Consider the following 20,540-nt stretch of genomic DNA (forward strand, 5'->3'; position numbering starts at 1 on the left):
GGGGGCCAACAGAGGTGAGGCAAAGAACCTCACCCCCCCACTGGCACCAAGGCCAAATTTGGGGGCCAACAGAGGTAAGGCAAAGAACCTCACCCCCCCACACTGGTGCAAAGGCCAAATTTGGGGGCCAACAGAGGTGAGGCAAAGAACCTCATGCCCCCCACTGGTGCATACGCCTATCCACAAGTATGGCTGTATGCTGGACCGGTAGTCAGTGACGGGTATGATCCAATTGCAGTGGTACCAACCTAAGACAGGAGGCTGACGCCTAGAGGTCAGTACATCCGATGATGGGTAAGAACCATATGTTGTATCGGACAACCTAACAGGCACGGTCCCTAAGCCACATTGCTTGTTGTTTAATTAATCAGAAGGGGGGAGATGCTGAGAACCATAGCCAAGTAGGAATGACGCATGGCAATTTCCTTGTCAGCCTACCCAATGTTGCTTAGAGGGAGGACTCTCCATTGTGGAAATGGGCTTGCCTTGGACCCAGGTCATTTGCAGTGACATTGCATGAATGTTTGAGAATGGTGACCCTGCTCAAGGACCAGGGCAGATCCGGGTTTAGGGCGGTTCCAGGTTTAGGGTGTACCCTGCTGGGAATAGGGCGTATCCTGCTGCCTCAGGCGCCCGCTGCGCTCCTTGAGTTCCCGTTGAGTTCTCACGGGATTCAGAGAGTATTTTGGGATGCAGAGCCCAGTGGAGGTGTGGATTTTCCCCAGAAGGTGCGTGTAGAGTGCCAGTGAGAGTTTGGGAATAAAGAATTGCTGTTTGAATCTACAAGGCTGTGAGTGGCTCGTGATTTTGTGCCCAGCTAGACTGCGGCAAGGGACAAAGACCCTTCCAGACTGCCTTTCCATCACGACAGCAATATTTAGTGCTTCCTCATAGTGCAGTTACATTAAGCATAAGATGATTGGCTTATAGATGTTAAGGTGCTTATGTGTGATTGGCGGGCATGCGCTACCTGAACCCTATAACAGCTGTGTGCATTCCAAAAATAAACGAGCTTGCCTGGAGGCCGACTGAGGTTGTCACCTGCCAGCTCTCACCAGCGCCCGGTGTCTATGTGTTGGTTTGATAACGCATCTCTACCCACTGCGACCGAGGTAGCGAGTGACCATCGACCACACCAGTGACCAGGAACGCATACACTGGTGTAACTCTTTAGACTTGCTTCTCCATCAAAGAGCAGCCTTCCCCTCAACTCTAGCTTCATCTTCAAAATCATATGTGTATGTGAGTCTTTCTCTTTCTTACAAGTTTGGCTGTGCCGATCGCGGCAATATGTAATATAACTAATAGGGAGTTGGTATGCAGAAGATATGGAGAACCACATATTCTACCATTTAAACAGCCCACTTGAAAAAATTGTGAAAAAGATATGAATCACCCCTTCATTCCAATGTCCAATACACATATGAGTAGATGTTTATCATTGCTAGTGATTAGTGCCTTCCAGAGCAGCAACCTAAGTGATAGGGGACCTAAGCCAAGAACAAGAGAAGAGGTTTATGAGCTGAAAATAATTGATGGTGACTTTTAGGAAATCTTGACTACTCCAGTGAGTATGATCCATGTAAACAAATTCTGAATTATTACATTTAATATAGACTTGTTATGATTTTTTTTCTATAGACATGTGAGGACTGGAAAAACTTTATTTATGTGGACATTGAAACCACTATCAGGAACATTTTCAAAATAAGGAACACACTTGAAATACTTGAAATATTAAGTCACCTGAATTTCCCAGGCTTGACAGTGAAAGAAAAGCATATACCAAATGGTGAACAGGCAACCCAGCATGTTTCCTACTTGACCATGAAGTTGTAATCTTTCTATAATTTCATCATGTATTAACAGTCACAAAATATCATATTTTATGCATGAGAAATTTAAGACTTAGCTGTTTCTCTGAATTATCTCTTTAAAATGTTTTAAACACCCAAAGGAAATACATTCCTGATCTATTGAATGACTTTGTGTCCTCAAGAGCATACACACTAGTTTGAGAAGCCTTTATACTATACCGTGCATAAAAGCTGATCACTGAGTAGAGTTTTAGAAGTTACAAAGTACCCTGACATGAATCCTGGAAGACAAGTATCGGGAGCATGCAGGGAACTCCCACATATCTCTAAAGAGGATGACAATCCTAGGTTTCAAGTAGTCAGCATTGGTTTGCCTGACACATGATGGTGGCCCTTTATCATAATCTCCCAATTATCACATTGTACCTTAACTGCAATGAGTCCTGTGATGCCACACAGCTATTAAAAGGCAAATGAGAAGGGCCGAACCCAAGGCTTCTGGCTCCAAAGCTCTGCTCTTTCTTTTGCCAACCACCTTCTTATAGTACAGCGTGAAATGAGACCGTTTTAAAACAAAAGCAAGACAAAAGGTTGTTATTGGCTGTGATTTAGAAGACGTCAACCCCCAAATGTCTACCCTTGTCATAATTTGAGTATTAGCGATTATGTCTTTTGTCAAATAACTTCTGAATATCTGAGCAGCTCATCCCCTCAATCTAGGTTTCTGTTCATTGCCCCTTCCTAAGGTCAGCCTTCCCTAGGTATATACTACAAAAGAGCAGTAACACCACTATTTTCTATTACCTCACACCATTATCATCTCTCCATGGAACCTATTTACTTGACACTGCACGGTATTTGTGCTGTTGCTATTGGCTTAGTTTTTTAGTTTACAGTCTCTGCTGTAGTAGAAGTGACTTGAGTCTAAGGACTTTGCTGTTCATTGCTGAATGTTACTTCCCAAAATAGTATTTGGCACACAGAAGATATTCAACAAGCATTTGTTTAGACAATATTTGTTGAGTCAACTGTCTAGGCTTCCCTGTCTCAAAATTCAGTCCTGGGCGTTGCCATCTACTAGGTTCTATTGATGTATTTAGTTTGATTCGTCAAGGGCTAGTTACTTGAGCACTCATAGAGTAAATGTGATCACTGAACATTTTCTAAAGGGGTTTTCCAAGCCAAAAATAGCATAGATAAACAAACAGACAAAAACAGAACAAAACAGAAGAGAACAAATAAACTGTAGTTAAATCACTGTCATACTTGTAGGATGATTTCAAAAGAAAAAAAAAGGTTGAGAATGCTTTTCAAAATCCAAAATAGCATGCCAAATATGTAACATCAAATATAATCAAGATAGGGAACTTAGAAACTTCTGTCACCAGAGGAAATAGTTGAGTCTCCTACAGTTTCATTGAACCAGCTAAAGACTTTAAGAAAGTAAAACAGTACACTGTAGGGAAGTGGGTGTCGGGGGATTAAGTCAGTTTGTGTAGACTTCTAGAGCAAACTGATAGGTGTAGTTTATTTTTATGCTTCTGCTATTAAATTTTCAACACCATTTAACTGGTTAATAAAATATTAATTTAGGATATGGGTATATTTTTAATCTAGATGTGTCATAATACTCTGCAATTACAAAAATCACACGACACTTAACTTCATGCCAGAAGAGTTAAGAAGCAATAATTTTCCATACTACAAAGACCTGGAAGAATAGATCTATGCTAAGTATTTTTGTCTCTGCTTTGCTGATTGATTATCCAAAAACCAGAATACCTGAGTAAAAAGACCTCTACGTTAGTGTAGGGAACAGTTAGCCGTTTGTCATTTGCTAGGAAACAAGAAAAGACAAACTAGTAAGGGTTTGCTTCAGTAACTTCTCACCACTTAATACTTCCATATTCCAATTTTCCCCTTTTAACACCCATGAGCTGGTATTTTAAACAACTGAGAAGATGGTAACCTTTATTTCAGTGCATGTGAGTTTCTTCCCTTGGACCAGATTCTAAAGCCCCACATCTAAAACCAAAAAGAAAAGAAAATTCGAACATTGCTTCTTCATTGGTGTAAATTATTTTTCTCTACTCAATATTTACAATACCCCAAAATTGAGCAAAATAATATTGTGAAATCTAAGTTCCAGTTCCTTTTCCTTCCTTTGTTAAATAAACCTGAATAACTTATAGGTTGTTCTCATTTGAAGTTAGAATTCCCAAACCAAAATGTTTCAGGTGGGAAGTTCACTATTTGCAAAAGTAAGAAATCTCATCGTGAATTCAAGGGAGAAATAATATTAGTGAAAATCTGGAGAGGAAAAAAAAGTAGTACTGGAATAAAGAAGAATAAAGGATTAATAAAAATAATTAAGATTCTCAATGAACACATAGAGGATTGAGATAGAAAAGCAGTGACGGGTAAATTCTACAGTTAAGTGTCCTTGTCCTCTCCAAAACTCCTGTTAAACCTGAACCCCCCCCCCCCCAATGCAATCTTGCTGGAAGGTGGTATCTGATTGGACATGTTTAGGTCATGAGGTCTCTACCCTCATAAATGAATTAACTACTGTCACCATAAAAAGGGTTTGTGAGAATAAATTTGCTCTTTTTGTCCTTCTGTCATATGAGCAAGCAGCAAAATGTTCATCCCAATTGCCACAGCCTTGATCTTTGACTCCCCAGCCTCTAGAACTATGAGCAACAAACTTCTGTTCTTTACAAATTACCCAGTGTGTGGTATTCTCTTATAGCAATATAAAGCAGACGGATAGTAGGGAAATCTGCCTTGTCCATAATAGTGAGGGTCAGAGAGCAGTATCTGGGCTGAACTGGAAACTTAATTCTTTCATCTATTCGCACACTCCCTACTGTGTAATGCGGTGAAGATGAGATTAATGGTGCCCTTTTCCCTTTTCTTCTCATTGTATGAAAGACTAGGGAAGTGTGCATTGTAAGTGGCTAGAAGGCGCACATTTTCCCTTTGAAATTTGACTTCATTCAAAGGAATAGAGGTTCCTAAATGTTGGATATGGAAGTTCTTGGAAAGTTTCATCTATTGAGAAAAACATGTAAGTACTGCTGAGCGCTAACTTGTCGTGGTCATCACTGTGTTTACAGGAAGCTCTTCCGTTTTTTCTGACTCAAGAAACCGAAAGCTAGAAGCATTGATAGGAGGAGTCCTCTCTGTTTCCTCTCCTCTGTGGGTTCTGAGCAGTATGAGACACCCAACATTGCGCAAGTTAGTAACTTTCACCAGTGTGCTATTCCTCTGTTATCTTTGGAAATGCTGGAAACAATTTTATTTATTTATTTATTTTCAGCATTTCAGAACACAATATCCTGCTGTTCATTCTCTGAGAGCCTTGCTGATTTATTTTCCTAATGCAAACAAAAAAAGCCCTGCTTCCTGCACTACTGAAGCTCTGAAGACCTGGACCACTGTTTTGAAGAAGTTTCCAGGAAGGTGAGTCCTGCCAGTGCTTTCTGTGGAGAAGATCTGAACACTTAGCCCCAAATCACAAGATCACCAGGGGAAATCAGTCTGGGCTCTTCAGGGTGGTGGGGTGAGGGGAGTAGGGGTGGCACCAGTTATGCTGAGAACAGGGACAACTGCAGTACCTGGATTGATTCTCATACTTCACTTTGAAAGATAACAGACCTCTTTATTCTCCAACACTGAGGCCTGAATAAAGGGAAGTGCATATTGACCATTGCAGATTGTAAAGTAAATGCTGAGGAGGAATTGGCAGGAGTTCATATTGCAGAAGAGGACTTTGGTTTTCTTGGTTGGAGAGAGTATAAAAAACTTGGTGACTGTAGTGAGGGGCCTCAGGAAAAGACAAGAATGAGACATGAAAAAAAGCATAAAGTAATGTTAATTATAAAACACATCTGGAATGATGCTGTGTTGCATAACATTATCCCAATTTTAGAAAACATGAGAACAGTTGCGAAGGCATTGTAAAAATATTCAGATTCACAAACACAGTTATTCAAATACATAATCTCAATATCTTCAAAAGTAGGATTTAGTTTTCTTTAACTTCATTCTAAAACAGGTAAATAGATGTCTTCAATTAATTTTGACAAAAATTTTCCCTTAACTAATTAAACTCTGTATGTCCATGATGGTTATAAGTATTCTGTCTTGTTTTTTGCTATCTTCACTCTAATCTATGACCCTTCTTTATTCTTTCTCTCTTTTTTTAACTTATTGCTCTTTCTTAGGCTTTAAAAGACAAATACATCAGAAACTGTTACCTTCTGTTTCCCCCTTTCATTCACCATACGGATGCACTTCCTATTTCTCTTCTCTCCTACCATGTTTTTATTTTTAAGACATAGTCTACTTAATCAAGTTTGATTTCATTCTCCAAATATTTTGGCCTGAAGTAGTTAGTGTGGTTTTTTGTTTGTTTCTTTGTTTGTTTGTTTTGGTTTTGGTTTTGGTTTTGGTACCAGAGATTGAACTCAGGGACACTGAACCACCACCGAGCTACCTGCCCAGCCCTTTTATGTATTTGATTTAGAGACCGGGTCTCACTGAGTTGCTTAGCGCCTCCTTTTGGCTGAGCTGGCTTTGACTCAAGATCCTGCTGCCTCCCTAGCTGCCGGGATTACATGAGTGCACCCCACCCAGCTCCTGAACTATTTCTTAATAAAACTTTTGGAGTTGTGCGACAGATACGGGGATTTTGAACTAGTATTATAGAAACATTATTCCATTATCTTACTGTAGGCAGCTGTGCTGTTGAAAATCAGTTTCCATCTGATGCTTGACTCTTTGTAAGTTTCATTCTTTGTTTCTAGAGACTCACAGAGTACTCATTTTTTTTGTTTTAATATTCTTCATTTCACTATAATATTCATTGTGTGAATCTTCTCTTTATTCTATGTGCCTTTTCAATCTTGACGATATTCCTGTTCCCTCAGGAGGAAGCAATTATCGCTCCAGATATTTGAACATTCCAGTCAATTAGAGGTATATACAAAAAAACAGAATCCTAAACTAAAAAGACTTGTAAGGTAAGCAGAAAATTGGAATCTATACCATGTACCCAGTGTCACTAGGGAAGAGAATAAGAGGCTACCAAAGTTCAGGGGTGTGACTCTTATCCATGTGGGAACTCTGGGGCTTCCGGAAGACAAAACCTCAGTTCAGTCTTCAAGGTTGTAGTGGAAGGTAATCAGAGAAAGAAATACAGAAGTGGCTTTTCAGGCCATGAAATGGGAACTAGCAAAGTCTTAAAGCGTGAAAAGACAAGGTGTGCTGTGTATTTCAAAAGCATATGATAGAAAGGTATACAAAGAAAAAACAGAGATGAATAGATGAAGATAAATCAAGGCCTTTCAGACTATACTTAGGGAGTCAGGGATATTTTTTTTTAAAGAAAATTAAGAAACTATTAATAAATTTAAGCTGTAATATACTGTGAGTTTTAGAGAGAAAATAGACATTATGATAAAAACTAATGGAGAAAATTAGACCTGAAAGTATATAAATCAAGCAACTATTGAAATAATTCTACCAATAAATACCATGACCCAATAAATAATTCTACCAATACATATTGTGACAAAGGACACAGAATGCATGCTCCAACACCAGGACAGACGCAGTACTAATGAGAGCTGGGTAGGGAAGAGCCAAGTGGACAGGGTCAGTGCCTGAGCCTGGAAGTGGGGTGCAACAGCAGCAGACAGTCACTCCTGGGGGCGGGGGGAGGCCGCGGCCATTGGCCCAGCAGCCACTTCATTCATAACAGGTGAGCAGAGAGTCAGGAGCAAGATACACCCAGGGATGGGCCCCAGGTCCAAGAAAGAACGGCAAGGGGAGCCAGGGGCTCTGACACTGCACCCCCCAGCCTGTTTCCAGACCTCTTCACCACCCACCATTGAATCCACTCCGCTCTCATCACTCAGAGGGAAGAATTTCTTAGAAACGTGTACTGCAGCATTCCTCCCCCCACCTCCACAGCAGCACCTCTGGTAACCAAGCCCTCTTCATCATCGCACACACACCTCCGGACGGCACTTGGACAGGGGGCAGTCACTCACACACACATAAGCCATTTTTTAAAGTGTCCGTATGCACGGGTCAGACTCTATGCTGTTTCTGTCTTGTAGGCTCATCCGTAACTTGAGAGATGGTGAACGAATACAAGAAAATTGTCCTGCTGGTGGGGCTAGAGGCCATTAAGGATTATGAATTTAGATTGATTAAGTCCTTATTGGCCAAAGACTTAAAACTGACTAGAAATATGCAAGATGATTATGACAGAATTAGGATTGCTGACTTGATGGAAGAGAAGTTCCAAAGGGATGCTGGGCTGGGAAAACTGATAACACTCTGCAAAGACATTCCGGCGCTTGCAGACCTCGCGGAAACTCTTAAAACTCGGAGGTTGAAAGGTAACCAGGAGGCACCCCTGACTCCCATCCTTTCTGCCCCCACCTTCCCCAACATTGACTAGAGCCCTGACTTGCTCACAGTTGATACATCCCAAGTCAAAACCTCAGTGACCATAGCAATCATGGTTCTTGAGATGCCAACCATTTGACAACTTACAGAACTCCTTTACAACCAAGTGTATTTTGGTTAGTGGAGTATGTCTTTTGAGGGTAGAAATGAAGGAAAAAATCAGGAAAATCCATTGAGAGACTAGGGCTTCAAACACTTTAGATAAGAAAATGAACAGTAAAATTAGAAAAAAAAATGTGCATTTCAAAAATATTTAAATCACAGCTGGCGATATAACTTAGTTGGTAGAGTGCTTGTCTTGCATGCACAAAGCCCTGGGTTCAGTCCCCAGCACCATACACACCAACACAAAAATATTTAAATCAATTATTATTACTGCTCTATTAGAATACTTGCTTCATCATTAATATCTTCTCTGGCAACAAAAATAAAAGAGTGTTTAATAAAAACGTGCCTCTCTGTGATATGAAGAACTTCCCTCTCATAAAGGGTTTAAAAACCACTTGCAAGAACTCAAAGTCCAATATCACTTCTTTATCGTGTGACAAAGCAGATGATAATTTCTTCCTCTATTTTCTCCAATTTGGAGGAATCTTCTACAAAGATGACCTCTCCTTAACATCATGTAAAGTGTAGAAACTTATAAGGCAAATGTACAATAAGAGGGTTAGGAAAGGGATTGACAGAGGTCCCTGGGAGTCCCCGGGATAGGAAGGCTGTGCTCACTGCACACAGGAAGGCTAAGGAAACCGCGGAGGGACAGGCTGGGCCTGGGTGGCTTCTGCCAGGCTGAGCTGATGGGCTAGAGGTGGAGGCCCCCAGTCAGACACAAAAGCAGGAGCAGAGAGGAAACCGACTGAGACTGCGTCCACTGTCCTCACCCAGGAGCCCGGGTTTATTGTGCTGTCTTTCTTTTTTATTGATTTTATTATTTTTAAAAAATACACGACAACAGTGGAATGCATCACAATACTTACTACACATATAGAGCACAAATTTTTTGTCTCTCTCTATATAAAGTATGTTCACACCAATTTATGCCATTATACATGTATTTTTTGCATTACAATTCTTAATACATATATATACCACAACTTTTCATATCTCTGTATATAAGGTATTTTCAAGTCTTCATACATGTACTTTGTATAATGATGACCATCACATTCCACCATCCTTGCTAATCCCCTTCTCCCTCTCTTCCCCCCCACCCCTCTTCCCTATCTAGAATTTATCTAATCCTTTCATGCTCTCCCTCCCTACCCACTATGAGTCACCCTCCCCCCACCCCGCTTATATCAGAGAAAACATTCAGCATTTATTGTGCTGTCTTTTACTTCATCAGTTAAAAGCAAATCCAAAGGGGGAAGAAAATCCACAGGGAAAAAAAAATCTACAGGGAAAAAAGTGGAGCAGGATGAATCTCCTACTGCCCAGTCCAGGTCCACAACAAACACAGATTCGGAACCAGAGTCAGAGGAGGAGATACCTTCGTTGAAGGTAGGACTGCTGAGCCCCCACTGAAAAAGCGTCCACTCCTGATCTTCCACTTTTTGCCTTTTAATCTACCCTCCAGTCTCTGTATAGATCAAGAACGTAGTGAAAAACGAGCTTCTGAGCCTGCAAACTCATACCTGTTGGTCTCCCGTTTTCTTTCAGTACTGCTGTGCACTTGAACTTAGGTAATATGACCCCCTAGGGCAGAAACAGAAAATCATCACACTTTTGTAAGCTATGCACTAAAATAGCAATCAGTTTGGGACAATGGCTTGCTAAAGCCTATTGAGAGACACTGAGTCCAAATTTAGCTTTTCCAAATCCAAGTCTCCTGCTCTTCCATCACCAGAGGTGAGTACAGGGTGACATGCACAAATTACTTTTCCTCTTTCTGTGAAGCAGTCATGTATGGCCAGTGCTTACCTTCTGGCCATCTTTTCAGAGAATAGACTGTAACTCCCTGGAGTTCCCAAGAATATAAGTAATAATTAGGATCTTTTTATACAAAAGGACTTTCTTCTCTGAAAATGTTGTGCTTCGACTAACATTAAATTGCGTTACCAAAGGCTGGGACTTTGGTTCAGTGGTAGAGCATCTAATTAACATGTTTAAGGTCCTGGTTGAATTCACAGCACCAAAAAAGAAAAAATTATCTTTACCAAGACTAAAAGGGAAAAAAATCTTTTAGGAAAACGAAATCAAGAACTCTGAAGACCCTGAGAGAACACAGCTTCCCCCAGAACAGGGTCGGTTTGTGGAACCTTTAGCCACCAGCGAAGAACAAACTGCGGTCTGTCCCCAGACTCTTCATGGGCCTCCACCAACATCATCCAGCAGTCCTCCTATCAAGGTACCTCTTCCTGTTCCTAATACTTGTCTCTCCCCACACCATATTTCTGGGGTTATTATAATCATGAAAGAGCTTCTCCTAATCCCTTACTGTACCCCATTTCTTCCTACAATTAAATCACCAATTAATTTATCAAGTGCATATATTAAGATCCCCGTGCTATTTACAAGGCATATGTTGATGAAACAATTCCTGATCTCCACAGCTCATGTGTTGGTTCAGGAGAGATGGGTATGGGGAGTTTATCATCTACTAGATGATAAACTCACATTATAGTTAGCTGGGCCAGAGGGGAGAAAAGACAAACACCTATCTCATCCACTCCATCATAGTCTGCTTTTTGTTTTGTCCTTTGTTCCTGCCTTGATGTGATTCCTGTGGTTACCAGCGACCCAACATTGAGAAGTCTGTATCTTTGGTGAATGAGCAAGAAAAAATTGCTTCAGATCTTCAAGGCGGGCACGTAAGAGCACAAGTTGAGTCACGCTTTCCTACTATAGTTTCTAACTCAAGACCAAGCTGCATTTTGTCTTAGGTCACAGCCTTACCAACAAGCCACACTCTGATATTGAAGACAGAGTCCCTCTAGAAAGAGACTTTCAATTTTGACCTAGTTTTCTGCTGTATTTTTTCATTGTATTCATTCATTCATTCATTCATTGTTATGAGGAATTGAACTCAGGGTCACTTAACCACATCCCCAGATCTCTTTATTTTCCATTTGAGACAGGGTCTTGCTAAGTTGCTTCAGGCCTCGTTAGGTTGCTGAGGCTATCTTTGAGCTTGTGATCCTCCTTTCTCAGCCTCCCAAGTTGCTGGTATTACAGGCGTGCACCACCATGCCCAACCTCTGTTGCTATTATTGCTATTAGTTCCAAGAACCCATGTTTCCCCAAATCTCTCCTGAAAAAGTCATAGAAATAAAAATTAAAAAAAAAAAAAAACAGGTGGGTGGGCTGTTTGTTTTGTTTTCAGGAGTCTGCAAAACTGGTGTCAGGAACAAATTTGTGCATTCCCTTAATGGAAAGTTTTAGTTAATAAACCAAATTTATAACCACAGCTGACATTGCTCTGAAATTTCCTGCTTTATAGTCCAGGAGGGTTGTTTACCCAAACATACCCTAAAACTGTGCTTGGTCAAGTTGTTTTAAGTCATTTGGCAACGGGTAGAACCCAGGTTTATGTACATTATCTCATTTATTCTTTATAACACCATATTAAAATGGTCTTGTTAGTCTCATTGCACACATGAGAAAATGGAGATGCATAAAATCACACAGGTCACACAGGAGTCCATATTAGTGCCAGGATTTAAACGCGGCCATCTTTGAACTTTAAAACTTGAATGTTGAATGATCATAGATGGAATGCAGGGTAAGCAGATGTTAAAATGTCTCCAATTTATTTTTGAGCACTTTTGAATGTACCTTGTTGTCTTTGGGTTTGTTACTGTTGCACAAGTGTCTGGGTGCTCAGAAGCTGTTCTAAGGAGGGGTACTACAGTTGAGGGCCCTCTAAGCAGTTCTCTCACACCCATCAACAAGTGGTGGGGCTGTCTCAGTGGAAAAGCGTAGCATGAGTGAGCATGGGGTTAGATCCTCAGCACCACATAAAAATTAACAAATAAAATAAAGGCACTCTGTCCATCTACAATTACAATTTTTTTTTAAAGTCAGATTACTGAATGGTGTCAAAACTGGTCAGTACTGTGTTGTGCTGACCTAATTATGATAATGTTTAATGGACTTCCATTAGTGTAATTGAAGGTTGCAATAACATAAGATTTTAGAGAGATTTCCCATTGTTACTTGAAATTGTCTAACCATGTAGCTAAAGAAAATGCTTTGCGTAGTATGTTGAATTGCTGTGAATGCAACTAGGAACCCAGAAAGATTCTGGCTTCCTGATCCACATTATAGAGGTAGCAGGATCCTTCCTGAGGAACTGTGAATTTGAGGGACCTGACCTGTTGCAGTTATGATCAGATACCTGAAAGGATGGAGACTTTCATTTCCTAGATGCCAAAGAGCACAGGACAGGGACTGGTGCATGTAATTGAAAGACTTAGTTAACAAAGGCCCATTAGCCTGTTTGCACCCCTTCAATAACAACAACAATAACAACAACAACAAAAACAAAAACTCTAAGAGTTGTATCTAACTGAATGATTTAGACCAGTTATATAGGATCTGTAGAACCAGTATTACATCCTAGACCAGTGAAATGCCAATCCTTTGAGATTTTTACGTTTAAAAGGAGGCTTGTGGTAGGAGGAGGCACCGTGTTGGAGGTGCCTGAATGTGTGCTATTATTCCTCCTGTGACCCAGGAGAAAATATGCATGGTATAGGTTCTATATAAAATAGAAAAAAAAATGAGAATAAAAGATGCATTTCATCTGATTAAAAAAAAACATTAAACAGAAAAAAAGTAAAGAAATTTATTTTCCTTCAGGAAATGGACAACACAAACACCCAAACACATGATAACATGAAGGTACAGGAATCTCAGGGACAGCATCAACTTCCAGAACTGTCATCATTTGCCACACAAACAACTGTGAGTATGTTCCACACTTTTAAGATGGCTCCCAGAACACCATCCTGCAATTTCCAGACTCTTCAGGTGACTCTAACAGAACCATCCACCAGAATCCAAACTCTGCAGGTGGGTCCAACCATACTGTCTACCAGTCTCTAGATTCCTCTGATGACTCAAACCCCATTCAGCAGTTGATTCCTCACAGTAAAATTTCCTGTTCCTGCAAATATAAGGACAGGGATTAGCAGAAACTTTGAAGAACAGAAACTTCTAACACACTTATTTAGTTCAGTTGTTATTTTTATTGGGTATTTTTTTGAGATCCTATCCTAACTTTGAGTTCTAATTCATATAATGCCCCACTCCATCAGGATAATCTATGACTACTAGTGAGTACCTAAATCTTCCCTGTTCCATAACCAGTAAAACAAGACATAGTTTACTTCATTTTATTTTTGTGTTTTGGTTTGCATTTTTCATTTTTCCTCACTGCAACATGTAAATGGTATCTTTGGGTAAAATAGTGTGTAGAAATACAGAGCCAACAGGAATCTATTGCTATTGCTTTTCTTTCATTATTTTTTGTTGACACCAATGACATCATCTTAGAAAATTTATGAAAAAAAATAAATGTATGGACAAATATAATTAAAATTTAACTGTCTGGAAGTTTTTCTCTATCACATGCCAAGCTTAAGTGTATCGTCTTCTCTATCTTTTGTTATGTATATATAAGAAATATCATTTTCTCCCAAGTTGGGCCACATTGCATGTATTCTTATATAACCCAGACTTTAAAAATTCTTTTAGCATATTTTGAAGTGCTTGGCTTCAATCAGCCAATACAAACTTAAATAACTTTATTGTATATAAAAACTTACATGATTATTCTATGCATTATAAAAATAATTTCACATTATCTGGCTCTATGTTACTTTTGGTATTCCCTATACCTGCAATAAATGGAAGAACATGTGTCCCTCAGTCCTTCTTTTATCACCTGCAGAGAATGATATAATTTATTTCTCAAGCTCTGTACACTTTCTGTCAGATGTTTTTGTCACCATCATGAGGTGCTGGGAATGAATTTCCTGATGTAGGAAAGTATTTAACCATATTGATGAGAAGGCAGAGTGAAACCCCATCCCTCGCAGGTCATATTCTGTAGAACTTTCTAGGTCAGATCTCAGTGAGCACTGCTGATCTGTGGAGAATATCCATCTGCTGATTCCTAGAACTCCCATGGTCTCCTCCATACTTCTTCTTCCAGATCAGTAGACTCCCTGTAATTCAAAGTGCTCTGCTGAAATTCAGAAAGAGTGCAGGGCACTGTGGAGAAATGTGATCAGGGATGAGTTCCTTCATGACTAATTTCCAATGCCATGATTCCCCTCAATGCCTGGTAGCATTCAGCCTGGACCTGTTCAGACTAGGAAAGTCCTGGGGGTTCTTCCAGTGTCTGCCTTATGAACCCTTTTGCAATACATCACTGATTTCTTTAAAAAGGCTTTGTGATTTGAGTCTTTAAAAAGTCCTATTAAGATTAGTATCAGTTGAAATTACTAAATAAAACTTTTCTTTTTTTTTTTCACTGCATAAATTACACTGCGTCTGCCATTATTGTCTAAATTTTCCTCAACTCTGCCCAATTAATGTTTCCTTGAGGATAACATTGGGAATCTTCTTTACATTCCTTGAGAATCGACCCTGAACCTGAGAGGGATCTCACTAGACAGTGACTCTGGATTCCCTGTCATAACTGTGCTGTGTTTCTGCTGTGTACTTTCCAAGTAGAATCCAGGATTGACAACTATACCTACGGAAGCTTCCGAAGAACGTGGTCACCAGAAGGGCCCCAAAGAAGTAGTGGTGTTGAAAGTAACAGAACCATTTATTTATGAGTTCAAAGAAGGCGGGAAGAAGATGTTTCATGCTACAGTGGCCACTGAGAGCGAATTCTTCCGAGTGAAAGTTTTCGACTTCCACTTGAAGGAAAAATTCATCCCAAAGACAGTTATTGCCATATCCGATTATATTGGCCGCAACGGGTTCCTGGAGATATACAGTGCTTCAAGTGTGTCTCACGTGAGCGCAGACAGAAAGATGGAGATCTCGAGTAGACTGATTAAAAATGCTAATGCAACTCCTAAAATTGAGTATCTTTGCTCACAATGTACAGTAAAATATGTGAATGGGGTGTACACAGTGTATAAGGTAAGCCATAGTATTATTCCATAAAATTTCTTCAGTAAACCTAGATTTTTAAAAGCCTTAACTTGCTAACTGGAGATGGGTCAATTGACTGAGTACAGGAAATCAAGGCCTGACTGACTCACTTCCCACTTTAGAGTATGGCATAGTCAATCTCAGACCTTTTATCTTTTCAGGATATTACCAGGAAAGTTCTTCAGAAAGAGATTCACCAAGAATCTTTGGCATTTTAACAGCTATTCTGATACTTTCGTAGCCACCCTGGTCTACAGCAATATACAGTTCCTCTCAACACTTGTATCCTTAGGATTTTGCTTGAGTTTTCCCCATCTGTATCAATGACAACTTAATTGTAAATGAAGAGTTGGCCTCCCAAATCTAGATCTGGTTGTGGTGACCAAAATAAGGAACCTAAATAGATGGCTCTGCCCCAGGATGTGGTGACATCTAACAGTGATCTGATCAGCTGGACTGTATGCGCTCACTCTTTCCCATTCATTACTCTTCAATACTTTTTATTAAGAAATTGTGACACATTTCGTCTGCATTAAATCATAAGAGAAACAGAAGCTGCAGACAAGAAACATGCAATTTAATTTCTCCATTTACAAGGGACAATGAAATGCGAAGAAGCTTGGTGAATTTTTAGACTCCTCAGTCTTCCTAGACAGTCCCAACACACCATGTAAATAGTACCCTTGGCTGAGTTAACTGCTAATGTTGGAAGTGCGTCAATCTGCTATGTATGTCTTTGAGGATGGTCTTTTTTATTTTTTCTTTTTGATGGTGGGGAGTGAAACCAGGGTTACTCCACCACTGAGATACCTTCATAGTCCTATCTATCTATCCATCCATCCATCCATCCATCCATCCATCTATCCAGGGTCTCACCAAGTTGACAAGGCTGGCCTTGAACTTCTGATCCTCTGACCTCAGCCTCCAGAGCATCTGGGATCATAGGCCTGCAACACACCCAGATGAGTGTGGCTTTTTCTTTTTCCTGTGCTGTTTTCTGTACACTCTTTTTAAAGAATTGTACATGTAAAAGTGGCTGTAGAATTCATTAATAGAATAAAATACAAGCCAAAGACAGTGGGATTAGATCCTCTGGATTTAAAATTCGGCACAGAGCAAATCAACGGAGAAGATAGAAAAAGAAATGTGTATTGAAATAACCTAATATACTTAATGAGGACTTCTCATAGTCTCTCAGGCTCCTGGTGAGCCCTAAATGGCTTTTTTCCCTTCTCTTTTCTTGTGGAGGTATCAAAGAAACTTACAAAGGTAATCAGATTTCTCTCTATTAAGCTCCTTAGGAAATCCCAACTCTGCCAATTAACTGCTGCTAACTCTTCAATTAATGCAGATATGTAAAAATTAGGAAGGTAATAAAGTCTCCTAGAAAAATCTAACACATGAAGACACTAAATAAGGAAAGCTTAGAGAAGTTTGCTGGAAAATATCTGGACCTGTGGTTCAGATCTATTTACTTTGTCACAGATTAATATTTTCATTTATACCCTTTATTTTTCATAGATCTAAGAGTTCCTGATACATTTCTCAGAAAACTGAGTGTTAATTATCTTTTTCAGAAAGATATGAGGGAAGATTGCACTTATTATGGAATACGAGATGATACAGGGAACATGGAAGTGGTGGTGTATGGATGGATGACCTATGTCAACTGTGAGGAAGGAGATAAAATTAATCTCTTCTGTTTTGAATTGGCTTTCAATGAAGATAAGTGGCAGCTTAGATCTGTAAGGCACAGCTATATCAAGGTGGGTGTTCTATGGGAATGTCATTCTTCCAAATGGAAACTATTTAAAAATTTTTTTATTTTATTTTTTTTAATTATGTGAATGTATTTTGACATATCATATGCACATGGAGTATAACTTCTCATTTTCTACATGATAAGAGTTACACTGGTCGTGTGTTCATATATGAATATAGGAAAGCTATGTCCGTTTCATTCTACTGACTTTCCCATTTCTACTTGGAGTGGAACCACTGTTTGACCCAGTTATCCCAGTCCTCAGCATATACCCAAAGGGATGTAAACTCAGCATACTATAGTGACCCAGTCACATCAATATTTATGACAACTAGTTTCTTTATACTATACTCTAGGAAAACAAAATAGGTGGATTTAACACAGATTTCAACAGATGGAAAGAAAACAAAGTTCTGCCCATTAGTGCATATAAACTTTTTTTCACCATTTTTTAAAAAAAGAAGGATATTTCTAATCAGAGTGAAAAAAGTAAATTCAGAGAGACTTTCAAAATTTATTACATCCTAAGCTAAATAATCAAGATATATTGAATTGATCAAAGCAAGAAATAATTTAATACGAAATTTGAGTTCAATTAAGACAAGATACGTTTTAAATTCTGGCTCTGTGACTAAATTGACTAAAGATTTAAAACACGAGGCACTTCTCTGTCACCATCTATAAAGTGGGGAAATATTTTCTAACATAACAGGTCATCAACAAAACCCCTAAGAGATCTAGGTTACCAATGCTGCCCTGAGCAAATCAGAACACAAGTACTTCCCTTTAGAGAAATGGTAGATGACAGTGTCTGTGCTCTTTGTCACACTGATGCACACGTTCATGTGCAAGTCATGGAACACTGCAAAAGGCTGATGCTGGACAGCAAAGAAATAAAATAAAAAGGCTGACCTGTTCAAGCCACCGAAATGTACACATGACCTGTTCAAGCACATCTGCAGAGATCTCTCTGATCCTCAGGACCAACAGTCAAATATTCCTCCCACCAGTTGCACTAGGAAAGCCTTTTGTAACTTCCTCCCTCCCTTCTGCCCAATGAACTCCACTCAGCTTTGCCTTGGGGTCCACCAGCTCTTCTCTCTTCTGCTGTTTCCTGATACCACCTGAGTTCATGTGGATAAAGTGACTAGCTGATTTTCTAGTCCTAAGCAAGTGGGAAAAGGTGACGCCAACCACAGGAATGGTTACAGGAGATAAGTAGGAGTGAGAAAAGAGATGAGGTTCCTGGGGAGGAGACCCTGTGGGTGAAGAGAGAAATGTGTGGCCAACTGCATCTCAACTTCTGGCTTTCTTCTTCAAGGTAATCAAGGCCAGGAGATTCAACAGAGGACAACTCAATTGTAATTCAAATGTGGACACTTCACAAGAATCCTCCTAAAAGCCAGGATACCATTGATAACAGTGCTCATGGAGATGAGATCCAAGTACAGAAAAAAGATACATATTACAATATCATACATATGAAACCCAGCTTTTGTGCTGAGGATATAGTTTAGTGGTACAGCGGTTTCCTAGCAAACATGAGGCCCTGGGTTCAATCCCCCGCACCACAAAAATAAATGAGTAATATGTGAATAAAAACAAAAATAGCACTTAATTTTAGGAAATAGGAATTTAAGAAATTAATTAAAAGTCTTTCTACTTTCTACTTTTTTGTGTGTTCTAAATTCTATATTTTGCCATCTATAACTTCTATAATTGTAACTATAATTATAACTTCTATAATTAATAATTTTTTTCTCAATCAATGCTAGGTCTTAGTCACCATTGAATAGGCTATGACCTCCTCAAAAAGAAAAAAAGAATGTTTGGCAATGAAATTCACCCTGGGCTATAATTGCAAACCCCTTTATACTGGGAGGGTTTGCTTTAGCACAGAAGAGGAGATATCTTTGAAAATCTGTTTCCTAGAGAGGCCACAACTGGGGACTATGCAATTATGTTGATTAGCATGAACATACTAGAATGTTAAAAGAATTTCTGCCCCCCCCCATGTATTCCCTGTATCTGAAATATGTATTTCCATTCATCTACCCAAGTACCAATAGGCCTCCGTGGCTATCCCCCCACAATTCCTCCTTCTTACATTCCCTGTGTGTGAAACCATCAGGAAGCTGTCCCAGGCACTTCTGCAGTAGGCAATCACTAAAGAGAACTGATTTTCTTTAGAGTAGAATAGCAGGAAGCAGATATCTGCAAAGAAATTTTACTCTTGTATTTTTATCGATCACATATTGGTACCAGGAATTTTGTGATTGTTTTGTGTCCTTTAAGCTTCCTATAAGCCCTAAAAGGTGGATGGATAGTTTTCTCCATTTTACTCTGTGTAGTGTGTGGCAGACAAGCAACAGACAGGCGCACTCACTCTCCTAAGGACACTTGGATGGGAAAGTAGAGAGATACATTAAGAACCCAGGGAGCAGTTCCAGTGTGGGGGAGGTGTGATGGGGAAGAATCTAGAGCTGAGTTGGAAATTTGGAGAGCATGGGGACGTTTACCACAATACGTGTCGGAGACTACGGATGCCCTATTTGTCTAAAGAAAAGAGGCTTTAAAGTGTGTTTAAAGTTCTACCATGAGGTTCTGGGGCCCAAGGCCCAAGGAATAATTTTATATTGCTTTGCCATAGACTGCCTTTGTTTTGATTACTTCTTTTCTTATAGTTGACTGGGATGCTAATTAGACATTTTCTTGCCTATAACCACTCTAATAACACACACACACACACACACATACACACACATATGCACATAATGTTATATACTTATATACAGTTCTATCACTGCAGATGTGCTTACATGGTAATGTATTACATGGTATGGGTAGGTATTCCTCATCAACAGTTAGAAACTGAAGTTCAAAGAGATTTAATGAAGTGTCAAATCACTTACTTCGGCGCTAATTAAGGACAGAGATCATCCTGGGATGTCACCTGCTAAAACTTCCTCAAAATTCAAACTTGACTTATGGACAATAAGGAAAAAGATTGCTTCATACCCAACTGATATTTGTATTCTGAGTTGTCCTGATACTCTGATACTCTATGAAAACTTTCTACAATTTGCTATTCTTGAATCTGTAGATGGTGGCAATTAAGAGTAAAGACTGAGTTACAGTACCCCAGTGTCCCTGCCCTGCTTTCCGTCATGCTGATTCCCCTTTGAACTTGTAAGAACTGGGTCTCCAACAGAGATAATAAAAAAAAATCACATTCTACACAAGAGTTTGCTTCTTTGTTTTGTTTTCACTTAAATAGCTTCATCCTCTAATTCCACAATCCCACTCTAGCTTACATCCTTGTGTCATACCACATATCAGAGCTCCTTCTTGGAATTAAAATAAAC

The 20,540-nt window shown here is 39.5% G+C and overlaps 1 protein-coding gene across 2 annotated transcripts; it reads left to right on the forward strand.

Annotated features, from left to right (window-relative positions):
• The first annotated feature begins 4,934 nt into the window (after nucleotides 1-4,934).
• Nucleotides 4,935-18,844, forward strand: LOC124082590 (interferon-activable protein 203). 2 transcript variants are annotated; one of them, XM_046429046.2, is made up of 11 exons: nucleotides 4,935-5,057; nucleotides 5,140-5,282; nucleotides 6,752-6,844; nucleotides 7,946-8,230; nucleotides 9,646-9,800; nucleotides 10,486-10,647; nucleotides 11,036-11,122; nucleotides 13,101-13,313; nucleotides 14,982-15,401; nucleotides 16,991-17,179; nucleotides 18,497-18,844. In XM_046429046.2, the coding sequence occupies exons 4-11, from the start codon at nucleotides 7,966-7,968 to the stop codon at nucleotides 18,572-18,574; spliced, it is 1,569 nt and encodes a 522-aa protein (XP_046285002.1). In that variant the 5' UTR covers nucleotides 4,935-5,057; nucleotides 5,140-5,282; nucleotides 6,752-6,844; nucleotides 7,946-7,965; the 3' UTR covers nucleotides 18,575-18,844. The 2 variants fall into 2 exon arrangements, with proteins under 2 accessions (XP_046285002.1, XP_046285003.1); XM_046429047.2 differs by lacking the exon at nucleotides 4,935-5,057 and having other exon boundaries at nucleotides 5,064-5,282; nucleotides 11,036-11,110.
• The last annotated feature ends 1,696 nt before the right edge of the window (nucleotides 18,845-20,540 follow it).

Source organism: Marmota monax, unplaced genomic scaffold (assembly GCF_021218885.2).
Source record: "Marmota monax isolate L192 unplaced genomic scaffold, Marmota_monax_Labrador192_F-V1.1 WCK01_AAM20220418_F8-fsc00145, whole genome shotgun sequence".
In the NCBI taxonomy this organism is placed as follows: domain Eukaryota; kingdom Metazoa; phylum Chordata; class Mammalia; order Rodentia; family Sciuridae; genus Marmota; species Marmota monax.